Genomic DNA, 19,461 nt, shown 5'->3' with positions numbered 1-19,461 from the left:
AGTTAACATCTTTCTCTAATACGTACAATGCCTGGGCTTCCTCAGAGGCAGTTTCTATTAATTTCTTTTTTTTCATAGGGGCCATATACTCTTGTTTCTTTGCATGTCTCTTTTTTTTTTTTTTTTTGAAAACTAGAAATTTTGAATATTATGATGTGGTAAATCTGGAATCAGATTCTTCATCTTCCCCAGAATTTACTGTTGTTTCTTGTTGTTCTTTTATTTGTTTACTGGCTTTTCTGAGCTAATTCTGTAATATCTGTATCTTTTGTTATGTATAGCCACTGAAGTCTCTGTTCTGTTGACTTAGTGATGAGCTAGTGATTTAACAGAGATTTCCTTAAAGTCTGAAACAAATAAAAACCTCTTTTACATTTCTTACTTTTTGTACATGGACTGTGTGTGTATGTGTATATTGGGACATGTCTTCAACACTCAGTCAAGCACTTTACCACTTTGCCTTAGACTTCCTGCTTCTACAGAGCCTCGGGTCAACAGGATATGAGAACTTAGGGCCTTCTTGGGTCTTTTCTGAGTATTTTTCAGCTTTTTAGATGCCCGGGAATATATGGGAACTTTTCAAAGCCCTTTTTGCCCAGCAGATCTCTTTCCCAGCCTTCATTCATTTTTGTTTAGTCTATAGTTTGTTCTAACTGTTACCTCTTGCCCCAAGTGACATCAACCAATCCATTTGCCTTTAAATGTTTTAGTCAAGTGACCCTCAGCCTTGGGAGGGTTCCCAGTTGGGTGACTTTAAAATGCAAATCAAAACTGCAGTGAGATATATCACTTCACACCTGTCAGAATAGCTAAAAATAAAAACATAAGCAACAAATGCTGGTGAGGATGTGGAGAAAAAGGAACGCTTTTGCACTGTTTGTGGGAATACAAACTAGTAGCAGCCACTGTGGAAAACAGTATGGCAGTTCCTCAAAAAGTTAAAAATAGAACTGCCCTATGATCTAGTAACCACACTACTGGTATTTACCCCAAAAATAAAAAATACAAATTGAAAGGATACATACCCTATATTTATCACAGCATTATTTACAATAGCCAAATTATGGAAGCAACCTAAGTGTTCACTGATAGATGAAGGGATAAAGAAGATGTGGTGTATATATATATATATATATATATATATATATATATACACACACACACACACACACACAATGGAATATTATTCAGCATTAAAAAGAATAAAATCTTGCCAATTATAATGACATGGATACAGCTAAAGAGTATAATGCTAAGCAAAATAAGTCAATTACAGACAAATATCATATGATTTCACATATATGTGGAATTTAAGAAACAAAATAAATGAACAAAGAAATAAAGAGAGAGAGAGAGAGAGAGAGAGAGAGAGAGAGAGATAAACCAAGAAACAGACTCTGAACTATAGGGAAAAAACTGAAGGTTACCACAGAGAATGTGGGTGGGAAGATGGGTGAAATAGTAATGGGGATTAAGGAGTGCACTTGTCATGTTGAATGCTGAGTAATGTATAGACTTATTGAGTCACTATATTGTCCACTTGAAACTAATATAACTGGAATTAAAAAAAAAATAAAGGCAGGCCTTTTGAACTAGTCCTCCAGAGAGCCACCAGAAAGGTCAAAATGAACAACCACAATTTTTTAAGAAAAAGGTGTATTCTGTTTGCCTAGTACTAGTTGCCTGTGATGAGGATGGGGGATGTTGTCTTCAAGTCCACCACTGATCTGGGGAGTGGGAGATAGGACACTGGATAGAACAGTATGTTAAAATGTCACAAAACTTTTTACTCAGATTCAGTTGTTTTTCTCTTGGTTAAGCATCCCCCTGGTTGCTATAAGCTTTTGATTCTTTTCCAGGGTTCCAAAAAAAGTTGATTCTAATAGTTTTTGCCACTTTATTCATTGCTTTTATGGGTGGATAGACTTGTGGGTTCTTTATTCCATCATTTTTGCTGATACTATTCCCCAAAACCATAGTATTTTAATTGCCTATTGATGTATGTTTACTAAATTATAATGAAGCTGGAAGCAGGTAGATAACTGCATTTGCATTTCTAACAAGTTTCCAGATGATATTGATGATACCGGTTTGGGAACCAGTGGCCTAGAGCAAGCAACATCTAAACTGAAACTTGAAATAATAGGTAGAAATTAGCAAAATTAGGTGTTGGTATGGGGCGGTGGGTGGGGGGGGGGGCAGTGAGGAAAACTGAGGGCAAAGGTTCACATATAGTCCACAGGGACCTGCAGGTCTATAGGAAAGGGAGAGTGGTGAGAGATAAGGCTGCTGAGACAAGGGGGAACCAATATTCAAAGGCATTTAAAGGTCTTTTACCATATTAAGGATCTAGGATTTGGATGGGGAGCCACTGAAGCACTATAAACAGGGAGTAACATGATCAGAAGTGACCATTGTGGCTTCAGTGTGGAGTGTGGAGTGTGATTGAAGGTAGGCAAGACCAGTAAGTAGACTAGTTAGGAAGCTACTATAGGAGCAGGTTGATGACCAGGAGCCAGTATAGCAGTGAAGATGGAGAAGAAGAGAAGGATTTGAAAGATATTGAAGAGGTAGAAATTAAATTCTTGATCACTCATTTCATGTCTGGAATGTAAGTGAGAGAGAAAAATTAAAGTTTATTCCTAGGTTTCTGCCTCGATCAATTAAGTGATACTAGCCATTGAGATAAGTAACACAGGAGAAAAGTAGACTAGAAGAAGAAGGAGTGGAAAGAGGGATAATTTCATTTGAGGACGTGTTGATGTCTAGTAGGTCACTGAGTAGAAAGATCTTGAGCTCAGGAGAGAGATCTAAACCGAAGATAAGGATTTGGGTCTCACCAGCATGTAGATATCTGAAACAGGGGTGTCAATGGAATTCCCTGGGTACAATATTTAAAGTAAGAAATAGATCTAGATGGCTACATTTAGGAGGTCCTTGGGAAACACTACCACTTAAGGGGAAGACTGGAGAAGCAGAATTTGCATCAGAAACTAAAAAGATGCTGACAGAGGAATAGGAAGAAAATCAAGAGGATGTGACATAATGGAAGCCAAGTGCTTTAGCCATGCTGAAAGCTGGAGAGAGATCAAGTAAAAAAAAAAAAAAAAAAAAAAAAGTACAAATATCAATTAGATACTTGGAGAAGTACAAGTCCTGACAGTGGAGTTTTATGAGCTCAAACCAGAAATGTGTGGGAAGTAAAAAAGTAGAGACAGATACTCCAGTGACAGCCAATTCCTGGGTTGCCCTTTTCATTGTTACAACATCATTTCCATGAATTTATCTACTGTTAATAATGAGAACTGAATATATTCTTTAAATATGCCTTTTTAAACTCTGTCAATTTCTTGCAATCTTCTTGTATATGTTACTGCTTTCCTTCAGAAACAGTGAAACCATCTGAACAGATGGTATCCTAAAGATTTATCTATGAAAAAAAATAGTAATCTAAGAAATTTAATTATTGTATTTTTTCCTACAGCTGTATTTCATATAAATGCACATCTAAGGATTTCATTTTTAGAAGTTGCTATCTAGGGAGTGAACCCATATAAACTAACAAGAGCTTGTTTTTTAAAGATATGGCAGAATTTTCTCATTTTATTTGAAAACAATGCTGGAAAAATTCATCTTCTTCCATTTTACAAAACCCAATATCCTGAAATGCTCAGACTGAAGTGCACAATTGTGTTAGTGTGTTTCCTAGTATTCAAAAGCCAATAAAACTAATAACAGGAGACCCATGAAGCCTTTGGCTTTGGTTTTTCCTCTCTGGAAATAAGATTATGGGATCTATGATAATCTTGAATTCTCAGACTATACAATAAATACCTAAGACATCAGCTGGAAAACATGAAAATTTCTAATAATTTAGAATTCAGATTTATTGATTAAAAGATTATCAAAGTGGGATCATATAGATTTCCTCTGCAAAATGCAACTTACTTTTCCTGCTTTGTACTTTGTTATGTTATGTTATTCTCAAGCTAGAATATCTCCTTATATCTTCTCCACTTTCCTCCATTTCTGTTGGTATCCATTGAAGTCCAGGCCAAATATAAGCTATTCTATTAGGTTATTAGACTTACTAGGTACATACAATGTAGAATATATGCTGTTTTATATGGTAGTTATTTCTACACTTGATTCTAGTTAGATTGTAAGCTTCTAGAACTGTATCTTATTCTTCCCATGTTGCTTAGCATGATACCCAGTATATGATTGTCATTGTATAAATATTTGTTTATTATAATTCTATTTCAATTCAAATTGTGTCTAGAATTAGAACAATTCTCTTTTTTTTCTGCCTAGCCAAAATATAGAAGACCATAAAAATGAGCCAGATTTCCTCTTTTAAGCTCCTAGTCATTCAAAATTTAGAATTCATCCAGGTATGACCAGAAACAATTATGTGTACCTAGTGTCTGCAAGTTTCTCCTGCAGAAAATAAGACTGGAACTGGCAAAACACATTAATTTAAAAAAAAATTCTCTTATTTCTAAGAGTTCTCTGAATTTTTTGATCTGCTAATTACAGTAGAAGTCTTTCTTATGGGGATTAGTCACTGGTCAATAAATTGATACACTTGTTTAAAACTGAAAGGCATTAAAGTAAAGTGTATAAGAGACTACAATTTAAAACACACAAATAATCATTTACCAATGTTTTTTAAATAGGCCCCTTGTTTGACTATGGGTCTGACGTTTGGAGTGCATTGTTCTCTTTCTAACATAAATTACTGTAGTACATTATCTACTGTTCACAATATTGGTTCTTTAAATAAGAGCACAACTTGGGGGTACCTGGGTGGCTCAGTCGGTTAAGCATCCAACTTTGGCCCAGGTCATGATGTCATAGTTTGTGAGTTTGAGCCCCGCTTCAGGCTGTGTGCTGACAGCCTGGAGCCTACTTCAGATTCTGTCTCCCTGTCTCTCTCTGCACCTCCCCAGCTCATGCTCGCACTCTGACTCTGTCAAAACTAAATAAATTTTAAAAATAATAATAATAAATAAATAAGACCACAAATCTAAAGATTTTTTAAAGCATTCTGAGCATAGAATCTTTCTAGATTTTTATGTTTTTTGACCACCCCAATATATTAAAGTTTCCTCACTTTCCCCTAGGTTAACAGCTTATTTAATGATTCACCTACATGGAGTCTTTCCAAAGCTTTCAAGACAGATTTTATACAAATAAGTCTCCTTTTGTTTCAGTCATGTGTAATTATTTTATTTATAATTTGGTTAAATTATATAAATTGATAACAATGGGCACTATTTGGGGACACATACAACTGATTCTTAACAAGTAGCAATTCAACTGGTTGGAGTCGAAGTGTTTGAGGCATACCAGACAGAGGTAGCAAGTTAAGTGTCGCTGCTAGCATTTAGCATGACATGGGCAGTACTCAGTATGTTTTACATAGAGAATGGAGAATAACCCTTAATCCGATAAACTAGTTGAGTGGAGAATAGTTAAAGAGGTCTTCTGCTGTACTCTTTTTTATACATATCTTGCTACATTGTTCCACAGCAAAGTTGAGGGTATTTTATTCAGTATTAAATAACTTCATGCTGTGTGTTAGTTGAAGGACATTGAAGGACAATGGAATTAAAGATATAGGGGAAAGAAGGATAAATAAAAGTCTGCTAAAAAATAAATTTCTTTGCTGGGCGTATTGTGTTGATTCTGGAAGAGCTACTGAAGGTCTATAGAGACAGAAAAAATAGTATAAGACATCTAGGCTATTTTAAGTGTGTATGTTTCATTTCTGGACTTAAAATGATTTTTGTGAAGAATTCATAGGAATACTTCATAAAAATTTTATAAAGAATGAGATGAAGGACAGAATAGAAATTTGGGAAAATAAATTTATTTTTGCCTTTTGGAAATTGATTGTGGATACCCCCATAGTATCATGAACCATTCATGGTAGTTTATTTTAAGTCACAATTTTGTGACATAAAATTTCAGAATGAGAGTGGGGAGTTAAAATCAGCTAAGAATATTCTGGGGATAAAGTTAAAGAAATGGGTAAACAGAAGGACCTGTACAGTAACTTTGGATTTTGCCTTCACACAATAACTAGAAATGGAATAGTTCTTAGATATAACTTAACCCAGTAGTTCTCAACTCTAGCTATTCATTTGAATTGCATACATAGAAAAAATATTATTTATTTATTTATTTATTTTAGTTTTTTTTAATATGAAATTTATTGTCAAATTGGTTTCCACTCAACACCCAGTGCTCATCCCAACAAGTGCGCTCCTCAGTACCCATCACCCACTTTCCCCTCTCCCCCACCCCCCATCAACCCTCAGTTTGTTCTCTGTATTTAAGAGTCTCTTACAGTTTGCCTCCCTCCCTCTCTGTTTTTAAATTTCTCCCTCCCGCTCCCCCATGGTCTTCTGTTAAGTTTCTCCAGATCCATTTCTTAAATGTCATCCCAATCCTCTTCTTTAATATGGTGATCTTAATTCAGTTACCCTATTTAAATATCTCTCTCATTGTTTTCATATTTATTTCATTATTATTTTTGGTAAGGTAATGAAATAATTATAGAGAGAGGTCATTTAGAATAATTTTCAGAAAATAACTTTTATAACATTCTACTGTTAAAAAAAACTGGTTTAAGGAAATTTTTGACTTAGTATAATATTGTAAAACCCAACTACTTTTAGGACTATTTTTGAGCCCTTAGAAACCCTGTGTGAGCAATGTTTGCCTATGGATCTTTTTTTTTTTTAAAAGATCTTGAGTATTTTCCTTGAAATATTAATACATACTCAAAAGAATTCCATCCTTTGCAAATCTGTTGACTCACTGGCATCTAATGTAGGATATCTGTTTTGCTATTGAAAGATTAAAAACTAGAATGAAATTAAATGAAGATATAAGCAATACTGTTTTTGAGGTTTTTTTCATGTTAAAACTGCATAAGTAGGATGTGGGTGGGTTTAAATTTCACCTAGAAAAATAAAATATTGGGGAGTTTTACTTTCTGACTATTAAGCTTGCCTTCACATTTTGATGTTTTGCTTTTCCAGGGTTTTGAAAGTGTTTCTTTCACGAACAGCCCAACGGATTCCATATATGACTGGTGGACGGGTCATGAGGATGCTGGCAGTAATTATCCTGGTAGTATTTTGGTTTCTTGTTGGCTGGACTTCGTCTGTTTGCCAGAATTTGGAGAGGCAGATTTCACTTATTGGCCAAGGGCAAACATCTGATCACCTCATCTTCAACATGTGCCTCACTGAGCGCTGGGATTACATGACAGCAGTTGGTATGTGGTCACTTGTTTTGTGCACTTGCCTTGTCCTTTTTCCAGTGGCATTAAAATAAACTTCTGTAGAAGCCTTACCACACCCCTTTACCAAACTGAAAGGAATTTCACCTGATATGGTTTTGGTAAAGCAATATTATGAAAAGGACAATAATGACATGTGGATTGCAAACTTTTTCTGAGTTCCCATTCTTTTTTTCATAGTTATGTAGCTTTGTAGTTTTGTTGAGAAAACACAATCGAGGAAATTAGGAAGGAGAAATGCAGCAAATAAAGGCAACTTCTTTGCACAGAGAGTTTCTATTTTCCACCTTCTCACTGTATTCCCATTAGATTAACAGTAGCTGTTCCCTTGATTTATTTCTTTAGTTGGGAAAAAAAAAAAAAGGAGACATGCTGGAATTTTTAATATAGGTTTGGTCCTGTGATATATCAATCAGACTTAGGATCCAGGGTACTCCCTGTGTAGAGATTTTCCTTGCAAAATGATTAATTAATCTATCTTTCATCTGAAGACAATTTATTAGGAATTCTCTGGAGGTCCAATATTACACAAAAATGAAGCCATGCTTTTTAGGGATTAGTGAGAGTTTGATGACTTAGAAACTAGAGAACTCGGGAGAATCACATAAAGGCTTAGGCCAGAAACATGGGTTTCTCTGGCATCTTGGTTTTTTGAAAAATGAGGAAGAGAAATCAGCAGGAATTTTTCTGCTGTTAACATTAGGTTATTTTAAGCTAGGCCTCTAAAGATACAAAAAATAAAACGAATTTTTATTATTTTGTTGTCATTCCCCTCAGTAAACCACAGGACAAATCTTAATTTTATTTGGCAGATGTAAAAAATAAACACATGAGTTTAATTCCTATTTTCTGTCTCCCCATACTTGGAGATTGTTGGTTGAATATTCACATTTAGTATTTTGCCAGAAGTTAATTAATAAAATATGTATTTAGTTTATAATTTAAATGTAATAATATTTTTCTGGGCAAGACATTTTAGAAATTTTCTGGGCCTGATATCTGTATGAATAAAGCAATGTGGGTATATAAAAGAATGGTTATATTGATAATATGTAAAGCCAATCATCATTATTTTGATTAATATCAAAGAAGAGATCAGAAATTATAATTAGATCCATATCAGTATATATCAATGTCAGAAGATAAAGTGTAGAACTAATCTGATTCTGACTTTCATATGGATATGAAAATTTAAAAAGTTATATAGATATAAGATTTCTACTCAACATAAATCTCTGACATTATTTTATATTGTTCAATCCAAGTTAACCAAACTAGGAAAAATCATTTCCCCATATTACTGTGAAGAAAAGCCCACTATATTTCTTTTCTGTTTTATAATACTCAAAATACATCATTGGGTAGGGAATAAACAAACAGAAAGCATGGCCTATTTACCTAGCCTTTTTTTGTATTTGTACATCTTGGTTTTGAGATGTATTCAAGGCCTTTTAAAAATTTCTTTTACACTCTAAAGAAAATCATATTTATGATATCTGATGTCTATATAGAGTGAATAAGAATATATAGCTGACAGCAATCTGTAATTTATTTTCCATAAACTTTGTTATATATAAGTAAATTTTCATACAATAAATAAGACCCACTGGGTATCTATAATTTCTCTGATACTGTGTTGAACGTTTTGCAGGAGATATAAAATGAATAAAATCCTTATTCCTCTCACCAAATAGCTTACTATTAGTTTGTATAAATAAATGGAAATTGTTAAAAGTTATTAAAAACAAAATTATGTGGTAAAGACTCTTGTTACAATAGTAGTTCAATAAAGGAAGACAACAGTCTGGACAAGAACCCAGGAATCTTTATAAAAGAGAAGTTCTTTGAGCCATGGGTAATATTTAGGTTATTGTAAAGTGATGCAGGGAACATTCCCTTTGATAGGAATAGTGGTGAAGGTGGATGGAAATTGTATGAAACATGAAGGAAGTGCCCAACTAGAAAAGAAGATTATGTTGGAATACATTGTGACTAATACTGGATATGTAAGTTTATTGTGAGTCTTGAAAACCTGTTATAGGAATTTGGAGAACCAGGAATGTGATGTGATGATGAATCCATAAAGTCAATCTAGATTGCCTTAAGGAGAGAGATATGTATAACTCTCTCCTAAAGGCATATATAGATATACATAGATTATAAATAATAGATATAGATGATATAGATATATCTCCTAAAGGTATATATAGATATATATAGATGTACCAAATTCAGGGGTTTTGATTCTACCTTATCATTAGATGGAGAAAGAGCAGTGGCTCTCAAAAGTGTGCTCTCAAAACCAATGACAGCAACAGCACCTGGGAACCTGTTAGAAATGCACATTCTTGGGCCCATTTACAGACTTGCTTGTCAGACCCTGGAATAGCGGGGCCCAAAAATGAACAAATCAGGAGACCATAGATGCTGGGGAGGGTGTGGAGAAACGGGAACCCTCTTGCACTGTTGGTGGGAATGCAAACTGGTGCAGCCACTCTGGAAAACAGTATGGAGGTTCCTCAAAAAATTAAAAATAGACCTACCCTATGACCCAGCAATAGCACTGCTAGGAATTTACCCAAGGAATACAGGAGTACTGATGCATAGGGGCACTTGTGCCCCAGTGTTTATAGCAGCACTCTCAACAATAGCCAAATTATGGAAAGAGCCTAAATGTCCATCAACTGATGAATGGAAAAAGAAATTGTGGTTTATATACACGATAGAGTACTATGTGGCAATGAGAAAGAATGAAATATGGCCCTTTGTAGCAACATGGATGGAACTGGAGAGTGTGATGCTAAGTGAAATAAGCCATCCAGAGAAAGACAGATACCATATGGTTTCACTCTTACGTGGATCCTGAGAAACTTAACAGAAACCCATGGGGGAGGGGAAGGGACAAAAAAAGGTTAGAGTGGGAGAGAGCCAAAGCATAAGAGACTCTTAAAAACTGAGAACAAACTGAGGGTTGATGGGGGGTGGGAGGGAGGGGAGGGTGGGTGATGGGTATTGAGGAGGGCACCTTTTGGGATGAGCACTGGGTGTTGTATGGAAACCAATTTGACAATAAACTTCATATATTGAAGAAAAAAAAAAAGAATAGCGGGGCCCAGCAGTCTGTGTTTCACAAGCCTTCTAGGTAATTTGGATGCTATTCTAAAGTGTAGAACTACTGACTCCAAAGAAGTAATCAGATGAACATACTAAAACACGTATCACTTATCTCAGCTGTGTTCTGGGCATTCCATAATACTGTTTCCCTGATCAATCATTAGAACATTGTTTGCAGTGATTATTTCAAGTCTTATATTGTACTCCCTCTTCGTACCTTCAAACTTCTTTTCTGTTAGATGCCTCCTCCTTGAAAAAAGTAAGTAGGAGCAATTAGACATCAGTTGTTTCCAAATCTTGCCTACATATCTATAGATCTTCCTGTATTTCTATCCATTCTTATTTTTTCTTCTTATCACCTAAAGTAACCCCTCATCCAACATTAACCCCCTTATCTCCAGTGACCTCTCTCACTTTATATGACTTTCCTGTCTTCTGATATTCCCCTACCTCCCAAATCATTCATAAAAAGATTCCCTTCTGGGGCACCTGGGTGGCTCAGTCAGTTAAGCGTCCAACTCTTGATTTTGCCTCAGGTCATGATCTAATAGCCCTGCATCAGACTCAGTGCTGAGCATGGACCCTGCTTGGTATTCTCTCCCCGTCTCTCTCTCTGCCACTCTCCCACTCACGTACACACATGCACATTCTCTCTTTCTCAAAATAATCTTAAAAAAAAAAAAAAAAAAAGAATTCCATTCTGACCACAACGTTCTCTCAGGCTATTTAACTGCTCCCTCTGCGATAGTTCTTTAGATTCATGGGCTGTTTTTATTGTATTTTCCTGCCACTAGACTCTGCTTTCCTCCAGAGAGACAGCTTACCTGGTGGCAAATTTTTACGCTAGCAAGGATGAAACTATGGAAAAAGTAGACATTTTTTAAATACAGTAATTCTGGATAACACCAGAGAAGGGGATACACAGAAAGCAAGGAGGACCCTGCGCTCACTTTCCTGAGGACTGCGGGGTAGGAAGTACAAGAAAAAATACAGATCCATAGCTGCTGCTGGAAATGCATTTCTTTGGATGATAAGCAGGTCTCCGTGAAGGTGAGGAGAGAGACACTAAGAGGAGAGATTATGATTGGAATATCTGGGGCATGGCTTTAGCACTGAGATAAAAGTAGCAAGACTTGAGAGGCAGGCATTAGTGAAACTAATACTCCCACAGATGTTAAATGGTAGCATTAGGGTCTCAGAAAATAAAAGACTAGTGATAGGGTGCAGAGACCATGAGATGAGAGGAAGTCAAATGGTGGTGGTGTTTGTTTTGTTATCTTCAGGCATTGTTTTGTTCCTACAAACTACTGGAACACCATAGTTTCAAAAACTCCAGCAACACGTTTCTCTAAAGAAAAGTCAAGACACATAGTTTAACAACAGGAACAAATATTTGAAATTAGGACTGTCTTAAAAAATCAGCGACATGTGGTTGCTGTGGGTTTTTTTTCACACTACCCTACAGCAGTTCCATTTATTTATCTTTCATGCATCTTTGATTTTTCTTTCTAGTGCATGTAGCACTAGATATTCTGTATTTAACCTCTTTTAATTTAGTGTTTTCTAATGTGCAGCAGATGCTTCTTTGCAGTTCTCTTTATATATTTCTATAAGTAGTATGTTTGCCCTTAGATTTTTTTTATACTCAGACTGTTATTCAAGAGTAAATTCTTATATCTTCAGTCAGCCAAGAGGAAACCTGTACTAAAAGCTAAATTATTCCATTTCCTAAATGGAAATGTTTCTATATAAGGGACAGGCTGTGGAGAAGCAATAGATAGGTTTTACCTGGAGGTTGTGGAAAATTTTCGTCAAGAAGCTCTGTACACTTACATCAATGTCAGGAGTCAATTTAGAAAAAAAAGAGAAAGTAATAGTTAATATATTTATAAACATGCATTCTGGGTTAGCTTTCCCTGTCAAAAAGGATTTAATTTTTAAAAATACAAAATAGGGAACCATTTGAAAGAGCGCAGTACTAGTCTTCCCACTGAAGTAGAACTCTAGGTAGAAATGTGGGTCATACATTTAAAGAATTTGCCCACTGCATAGGGCATCTCCAGAACTGCTCAGACAGGTGATTTCCCTGCCACAAGGGTTTCAGACAGATGAAACAGGTGTAGAGACTGCTTGCGAAATCTCCAAACCTCTATGAGACTCAGTTTCTTCTTTGAGTTTCTTTGTTTGAAAACATAGAAAGGGGAAAATGATGACTTTCAGAATCCCATTGTTATTTATATCTATTTATAATTCTTTTTTTTTTTTTTAAATTTTTTTTCAACGTTTTTTATTTATTTTTGGGACAGAGAGAGACAGAGCATGAACGGGGGAGGGGCAGAGAGAGAGGGAGACACAGAATCGGAAACAGGCTCCAGGCTCCGAGCCATCAGCCCAGAGCCCGACGCGGGGCTCGAACTCACGGACCGCGAGATCGTGACCTGGCTGAAGTCGGACGCTTAACCGACTGCGCCACCCAGGCGCCCCTCTATTTATAATTCTTAATAATCATGTTTGTCCTATACAAAAAAAAAATGTGAGGTCAGCTTTCATGAAAAACAAATAAAGGTGTGGGGCACTTGGCTGGCTCAGTCGGTAAAGCATGTGACTCTTAATTTCAGGGTGGGGAGTTTGAGCCCCACGTTGGGCAAAGAGATTACTGAAGATAAATTAAATTAAAAAAAAATAAAATAGAAGTGTAAACATTGCAACTATAAAAGACAGGTGAACATGGGGCAATGTGAGGGTGTTTTCCAGGCCCAGAAGTCTGGGAGCTTTTTAGTGATTTATTTCATTTTTTATTTTTTATTTTTGTTAATTTACATCCAAATTAGTTAGCATATAGTGCAACAATGATTTCAGGAGTAGATTCCTTAGTGCTCCTTACCCATTTAGCCCATCCCCCCTCTCACAACCCCTCCAGTAAGCCTAGTGATTTTTTTTAATCTGGTGGAAAATGAATTTCAAAATGTGAATGTTCCAGAATACTTCTGGATCAGACTAGCTGCCATACCTCTTTGGAGATCATCTATAACATAGATAATAAAAAATACTATAAAACTTATACTATTTATCATCCTGTGACTCACCCCTTTGAATTTTCTGAGTATGTTTCAATACATTATCTACAGCTCATATGCTTACATCTGCCCATCCCTCCTTTCTCTCCCAGCCTGGTAGCTATAATACTCCCCAGCAACATCAACTGGATTGTTCTCACTATATCCCTGACACCTAACAAAGTATTTGTCAGCTCTTGATAAATATTTGCTGAAAGAATAAAGAATGAGCTCAGCTTCCTTTATCTTGTAATATTTTCTATGGTCAGGATTAGAACAGTGTGAGGAAACATGATAAAGCTAAAAATCCAGCAGTTACACAATGGTCCCCACATTCCCTTAATGGTATGTTCAAATTTGGGAGGTATTTTTGAGCAAGTTATACAAACTAAATTGACAGCCCTGAGCCCTTTTTATAAAATTCTACCTCTGACTTGTCCAACAGTCAAAATAAGAGATTGGTACAAATTTGGCATGGCAAAACAAAATTATGTATACTTTTAAACATTACATAATTCACTTACAAATACTGAAGTAGAATAAAACTGATATGCTATTGATAAAAAATTTTTATTACTCCACTATTCTATGTAAAGGATAAGAGAGTTGGGACTGAGAAACATTGTTCTAAATTAATGGAGGCAGCAAATAAATATCCCAAAAATGTTGGTAGTAGGATTCTCAGATTTTTTTTTTCTAAATCTATTTGCCCTATTTAGTAAGTTGCTAGTCAGTTGTGCCTCGTCAAGATTTTGCACAATAGCAACTAAATTTTTCATGGCTAAAAAGTTAAAACTCTTTTACCCTATGAGTTTCCTAATTTGTTGGTACAAACTAACACGAGTAGAATTAACTTCTCATGCCTGAATTATCTTTATAAGGTCACCTCTAGAGTAAGGAAGACCATACTTTTTCACCTGGATTTAGTGCTGGCAGGCAGAGTCCTCCAATATGGGGCTTCCAAGTTTGGAATACATAATTTCTTTAATTTTTTTTATTTTTAAATTTTTTTAATGTTTATTTATTTTTGCGAGAGAGAGACAGAGAGACAGAGTGCGAGCAGGTAAGGGGCAGAGAGAGAGGGAGACACAAAATCTGAAGTAGGTTCTAGGCATTGAGCTCTCAGCACAGAGCCCAATGCGGAGCTTGAGCTCACAAACCACGAGATCGTGACCTGAGCTGAAGTCGGATACCCAACCAACTGAGCCACCCAGGAACCCCATGGAATACATAAATTTAATACAGGTGGTGATATAGTGGAGTTCATTCTTTCATTGGTTAGCAGTCAGTATCTGACTACACATTCAGAACATAGACTGAAGATAAACAGTACCAATGACCAAGACAAATTAGAATAAGTGAGCAGACATATACCTTACCTACAAGAAACAAGGCTGCAAAAGGGTGACTGATAGATGGTAATGTCACGGACATGTGTAACTTCTATTCCATGGCTAAATCTCAGCATCAAACTTTAGTTCAGATCTAGGCAAGCACTGAAATGTTTCCTTGGTTTCTTCTAGAAGTTAGGTGATGATAATCTAATGTGATTTAAAAGAGATGTAATTGAGAATAAAGCTATTTTGCCGCCTTCCTTAATCAAGCACAAGAATATATACAAAAAAATTATATCCAGGTTTCTGTTTACCTCCTGTTATTCTCTGTATCTTTCTATATCACCGTTATGACTTAACTCTTCTCAACCACATTTATATGATTTAATAACTATTCCCTGATAAGGATTCTTTTATAAATTAAGATCTTTGTCCATGTCTTCATAGTTGTGAAAAGTCCACCAGTGCATGAGGTATCTTGTGGGTTTGGAAACTTCTTAGAGCTTGGCATCCCTTGCTGTATCTTTTATTCACCAAGTTTGAAAGAAAGACATAGAGAAAAACCTAAGCAACAATCAAACAGGCATGTTGAGCTTGGGTTCCCATTTCATTTGGGAATTTTTAAATATTTGGTGGTTCTAAAGTAATCCCAATATTCATTATTCCACTGTTCAAAAGTTCTAATTCATTTCCATGAATTCCACATGGAATGTTTTCACTACAGGAAACACAATCTTTACTCTCTTCTTCACTGACATCCTCTTCTTTTTCTCTTCCTTCCTAGTATGATATCTTAAACACACAAAACAACGTGTCCAGTCACTTAGTTAGTCATATGCCAATGTTTAGAAGGAACCAAGAAGAATACGGTAACTCTCTTACTGAGTTATATAGGGAAATTCTAAAATAGTCATTGTTTCTGAGGATGTAAATACTTAATTACCGTAGAAGATTAGTCTATCTTATGACAGGTGAAATGTGATATAAACACCATTTAATGAGTGTGGGAGAAAATAGATTAGACTTCCTCTTCATCTGACTTAGATTAATGTTCATGATGTAGGTTCATTTACATACATCTTCTTTTAGTCTAATGTACCATATGTCTTCATCCACACTGCATCACTTGTTACCACTTTAAAAATGTATTTTTAATTTTCAATCAAAGGATAAAAGCCTGACCACAGAGACAATTTATTTGCCTTGGCTTGGGCTGCATTGCTAGAAACTCACACATGCTTTTGGAGGGTCTTGCTTGACTGTTTTTAGAAAGAGTGAAGTGGGGGGTATTTTCTTGTTTATCTGTATACCACGTCTTCTGAAAAGTCTGTTACATCTTTGAGGAGTATTTATTTATATGATGCTACAGGGCTAACAGGACAAATTATTTTCTATCTTAATTTTATCCTTACAGTGCTACTTTTCTTTTTGGAAATTTAGGAGATTTGAGGTTAGGGCTGGGGATTCTCTTGGGACAGCTCCTAAAGGACAGGGAGCAAGAGTATCTAAGATAATCATGGTGGTCATAATTTCTTCTCAGGGGTTTCAGCTCCCAGGGAGCCCTGAAACTTTCAAGGGAGGAAGCAACATTAAGAAGGAAAAAAAAAAGGCTGTCTTTAGTTGCTTGAACAGAATATCCTATAGATTAAACTCAGTTGTCAAGAAGATTTTGGCAGATCTTTTCCTTGTATTGAGAGGACTATCACAGTTTAAATAACAAGCTGTTAATCCCTATGGACTGCAAGCTTCCCTGTATTCTTACAGCTCAACCCATTCTGATCTCTGCAGTAAACATAAAGAGACTGGTACCACCATTTCCTCTGAGATTAGAATATGTAGGAGTAGAAAGGTTCAACTCACTGAGACCCATTCCCCAAAGTAGTGGAAACTGTGGGATAAATTAAATAAGAAAAAGACCTTTAGGCCAAGAAAAAGGCAAATTTGTAATGACCATGTGAGTCCCCCACTCAGTGGTCAAGTAATGTCCTGAGCCAAGCCTAACTCAGCAAAATTGTCTTCAAAAGATTTTATAAGCTAGAAATTGAATAAGGAACTTAATTTCTTTAACTTCCAGAAGAGATAATGGCACTGTAAGTATAAAACTAAGGTATAAAATAAATTGTTATATTCTCTTTCCCCTTTAACATCATATAAAAAACTACATCTCAAAGAAGTAAAATAATTTTCACAAAGATAGAATATAAACAGAAATATAGCCCCCCACACACACACAATCATCCTAAAACCACTCAAGCTAGCCCTTAAAAAAGTATGTGCGAATATAGGGACATAGCCCAAACAAAGGTAAATAATTGTCGATGCTGTCAGTCTTTAAAAAAGGTTGACAATTTTAAACATAGTTTTTAAATTGTTTTAATGTTTTATTTATTTTTGAGAGAGAGAGAGAGAGACAGAGCATAAGCAGGGAGGGGCAGAGAGAGAGGGAGACAGAATCTGAAGCAGGCTCCAGGCTCTGAGCCTTAAACAGGGGACACAGGGCTCGAACTACCACCCCCAACCATGAGATCATGACCTGAGCTGAGGGCAGAAGCCTAACCGACTGAGCCACCCAGGTGCCTCTAAATGTAGTTCTTAAAGGTAACACATAATCCTGACTGCAGCTCCCTCTTCAAACAACACACATGTAAATGACAGGGAGAGGGAAATGGAAGAAACACTACTAGAAGACACAGCTTGCTGTCCTGACATTGACCCTGCGCCTTGTGACATTGACCCTGTGCCCTGAAAGTTCCCCAATCTTATTTTATCTTTATGAGCTCTTCCTACGTTCATGATCTTTAATGTGTGTCCATAGACTCTGGAGTGTCTGAATTTCACTAAATTTCTATCACCCCATATCAAACCTTAAGAACTTTAAATGTACGTGCCAGAGACAGAGGGGAGAAAATATATGCCTTCTCTAACTTTCCCACTCAAGATGCAGTGGAGATGGTGAAAAACTTGATCCAAGTTCTAGAGATGTATGAAAGGAAGCAATAAAGAAAAGCCAACCTGCAAATGTGTGATCATTCACAGCAGTGCTTGCCTTGGAGAACTCCTTAGCAGTGAGTGTGAGAGAGGAATAATCAAGTCACCACATAGTTCATATGATTAACAATCGTATTCCTTAGTATTACGACACGGTATCTGTGATCTGAGCTTGAAACTGGGACATTCAACATTTTGCCCAGCCTGCAATAAAGCCTTCATACATGTAGATAATGTACAAAAGGCATTTAGTACAGTGCCTGGCACGTTCAACAGATGTTAGCTACAAAGTCAGACTCAGGGGACAAAAAGTAATTCCGAATGGAAGTACTAGCTTTTCCTAATTAGCATACTAATTATTTAAAGTGCAAACAATTGTTGCTTGGGAAAATATTTGTTTTCTTCAATAGGATGAAAAGAAATATATTTCCCAAGGTTTTGTCTATGCCTCTGTTAATAATAGAGCAAAGAATAGAGTTAGTAAGAGCATTCTCATCTCGGCCCAAGGATGTCATTTCGAGAACACTGGTCAGGAACTAAGGAGCCTGTGTTCCAGGCCCTACTTTGCTGTGACCACAGGGATGGCAACAGGGATACAACAGGGTTCTCCACAGGCATGTTCTGCAGCCCAGCGCTGCCCATCCCTGTGGCTCACTGCTTCCAGAGAGCTGAGGAGGGAACAGACATTCCTGCCTCCACTGTCCTCCTTGTGAAACCCACCCACATTCTACTGCTTCAGTCTCTGTCCCAAAGCTCAATAAAGGGACTTCAGGCAAGCAGAATCACAGCAGTTCACCAACCACCCATCTTTGCAGCCACATACACACTCCAAACAGCACCCCCAGACTCCATGGTCTAATAAAGTCACTTCTAGCTTTAAAATTCTATCAAGAGTATCATTCTCATTGTTTTCAGCATTGTAACTCTCACAACTGTTCTTATTTTAAAAAGAAAAGGCAACTAAGCCTCCCAAATATCAAGGCTCCCATATGCCAGTTGAGGCCTAGAACACTGGAACTTGAGTTACTCTCAAGCATTATTGAAGTTGTTTTCATACTTCATGATAACTTCTGTGCTGCCTACCATGTTACTGCATGCACAAAACCAGAAAACTTTGAAAGTGAAGGACTTAGAGGAAAACAGAGGAGGACATTAAAAGAAATACTTAGAGGGGCACCTGGGTGGCTCAGTCGATGAAGCATCTGATTCTTGATTTCGGCTCAGGTCACGATCTCACGGTTCGTGAGCCTGCATCAGGCTCTGCGGTGACGGCGCAGAGCGAGCTTGGGATTCTGTCTCTCCCTCTCTCTCTGCCCCTCCCCCACTTGCGCATGCTTCCTTGCTCTCTCTCTCTCTCTCTCAAAAATAAATAAGCATTTAAAGAATTCTTTAAAAAAACAGAAATTCTTGGAAAATTCAACCTTAATGTGTCATTTATATATTTACTTGTGCCACATAAAAATAATTTTAAAGGGGCTAAGAAGCATAAAATGTTACTAAGACAAAAATGCCTTTGCAGCACAGCAAAGCAGGGAACCACAGCTTGAGAGACATTTGTACTCTGAAGTTGTTTTCCTCTCAGCCAGCGTGGGTGTTCTGAGATCACAGAGCCCAGGCGTCTTTCAGTGTCAAAGAAATGATACTAATTCTCACT

The 19,461-nt window shown here is 36.6% G+C and overlaps 1 protein-coding gene across 1 annotated transcript in view; it reads left to right on the top strand.

Annotated features, from left to right (window-relative positions):
• The window catches only part of GPR158 (G protein-coupled receptor 158), a 426,460-nt gene that overhangs the window by 389,374 nt on the left and 17,625 nt on the right, over window positions 1-19,461 (top strand). The window contains exon 7 of the mRNA XM_058681672.1: window positions 7,053-7,291. Coding sequence (XP_058537655.1) covers window positions 7,053-7,291 — 239 coding nt within the window. The remainder of the gene's footprint in view (window positions 1-7,052; window positions 7,292-19,461) is intronic.

Source organism: Neofelis nebulosa, chromosome 8 (genome assembly GCF_028018385.1).
Source record: "Neofelis nebulosa isolate mNeoNeb1 chromosome 8, mNeoNeb1.pri, whole genome shotgun sequence".
Lineage (NCBI taxonomy): Eukaryota > Metazoa > Chordata > Mammalia > Carnivora > Felidae > Neofelis > Neofelis nebulosa.
This window is presented reverse-complemented; position numbering and strand designations above follow the sequence as displayed.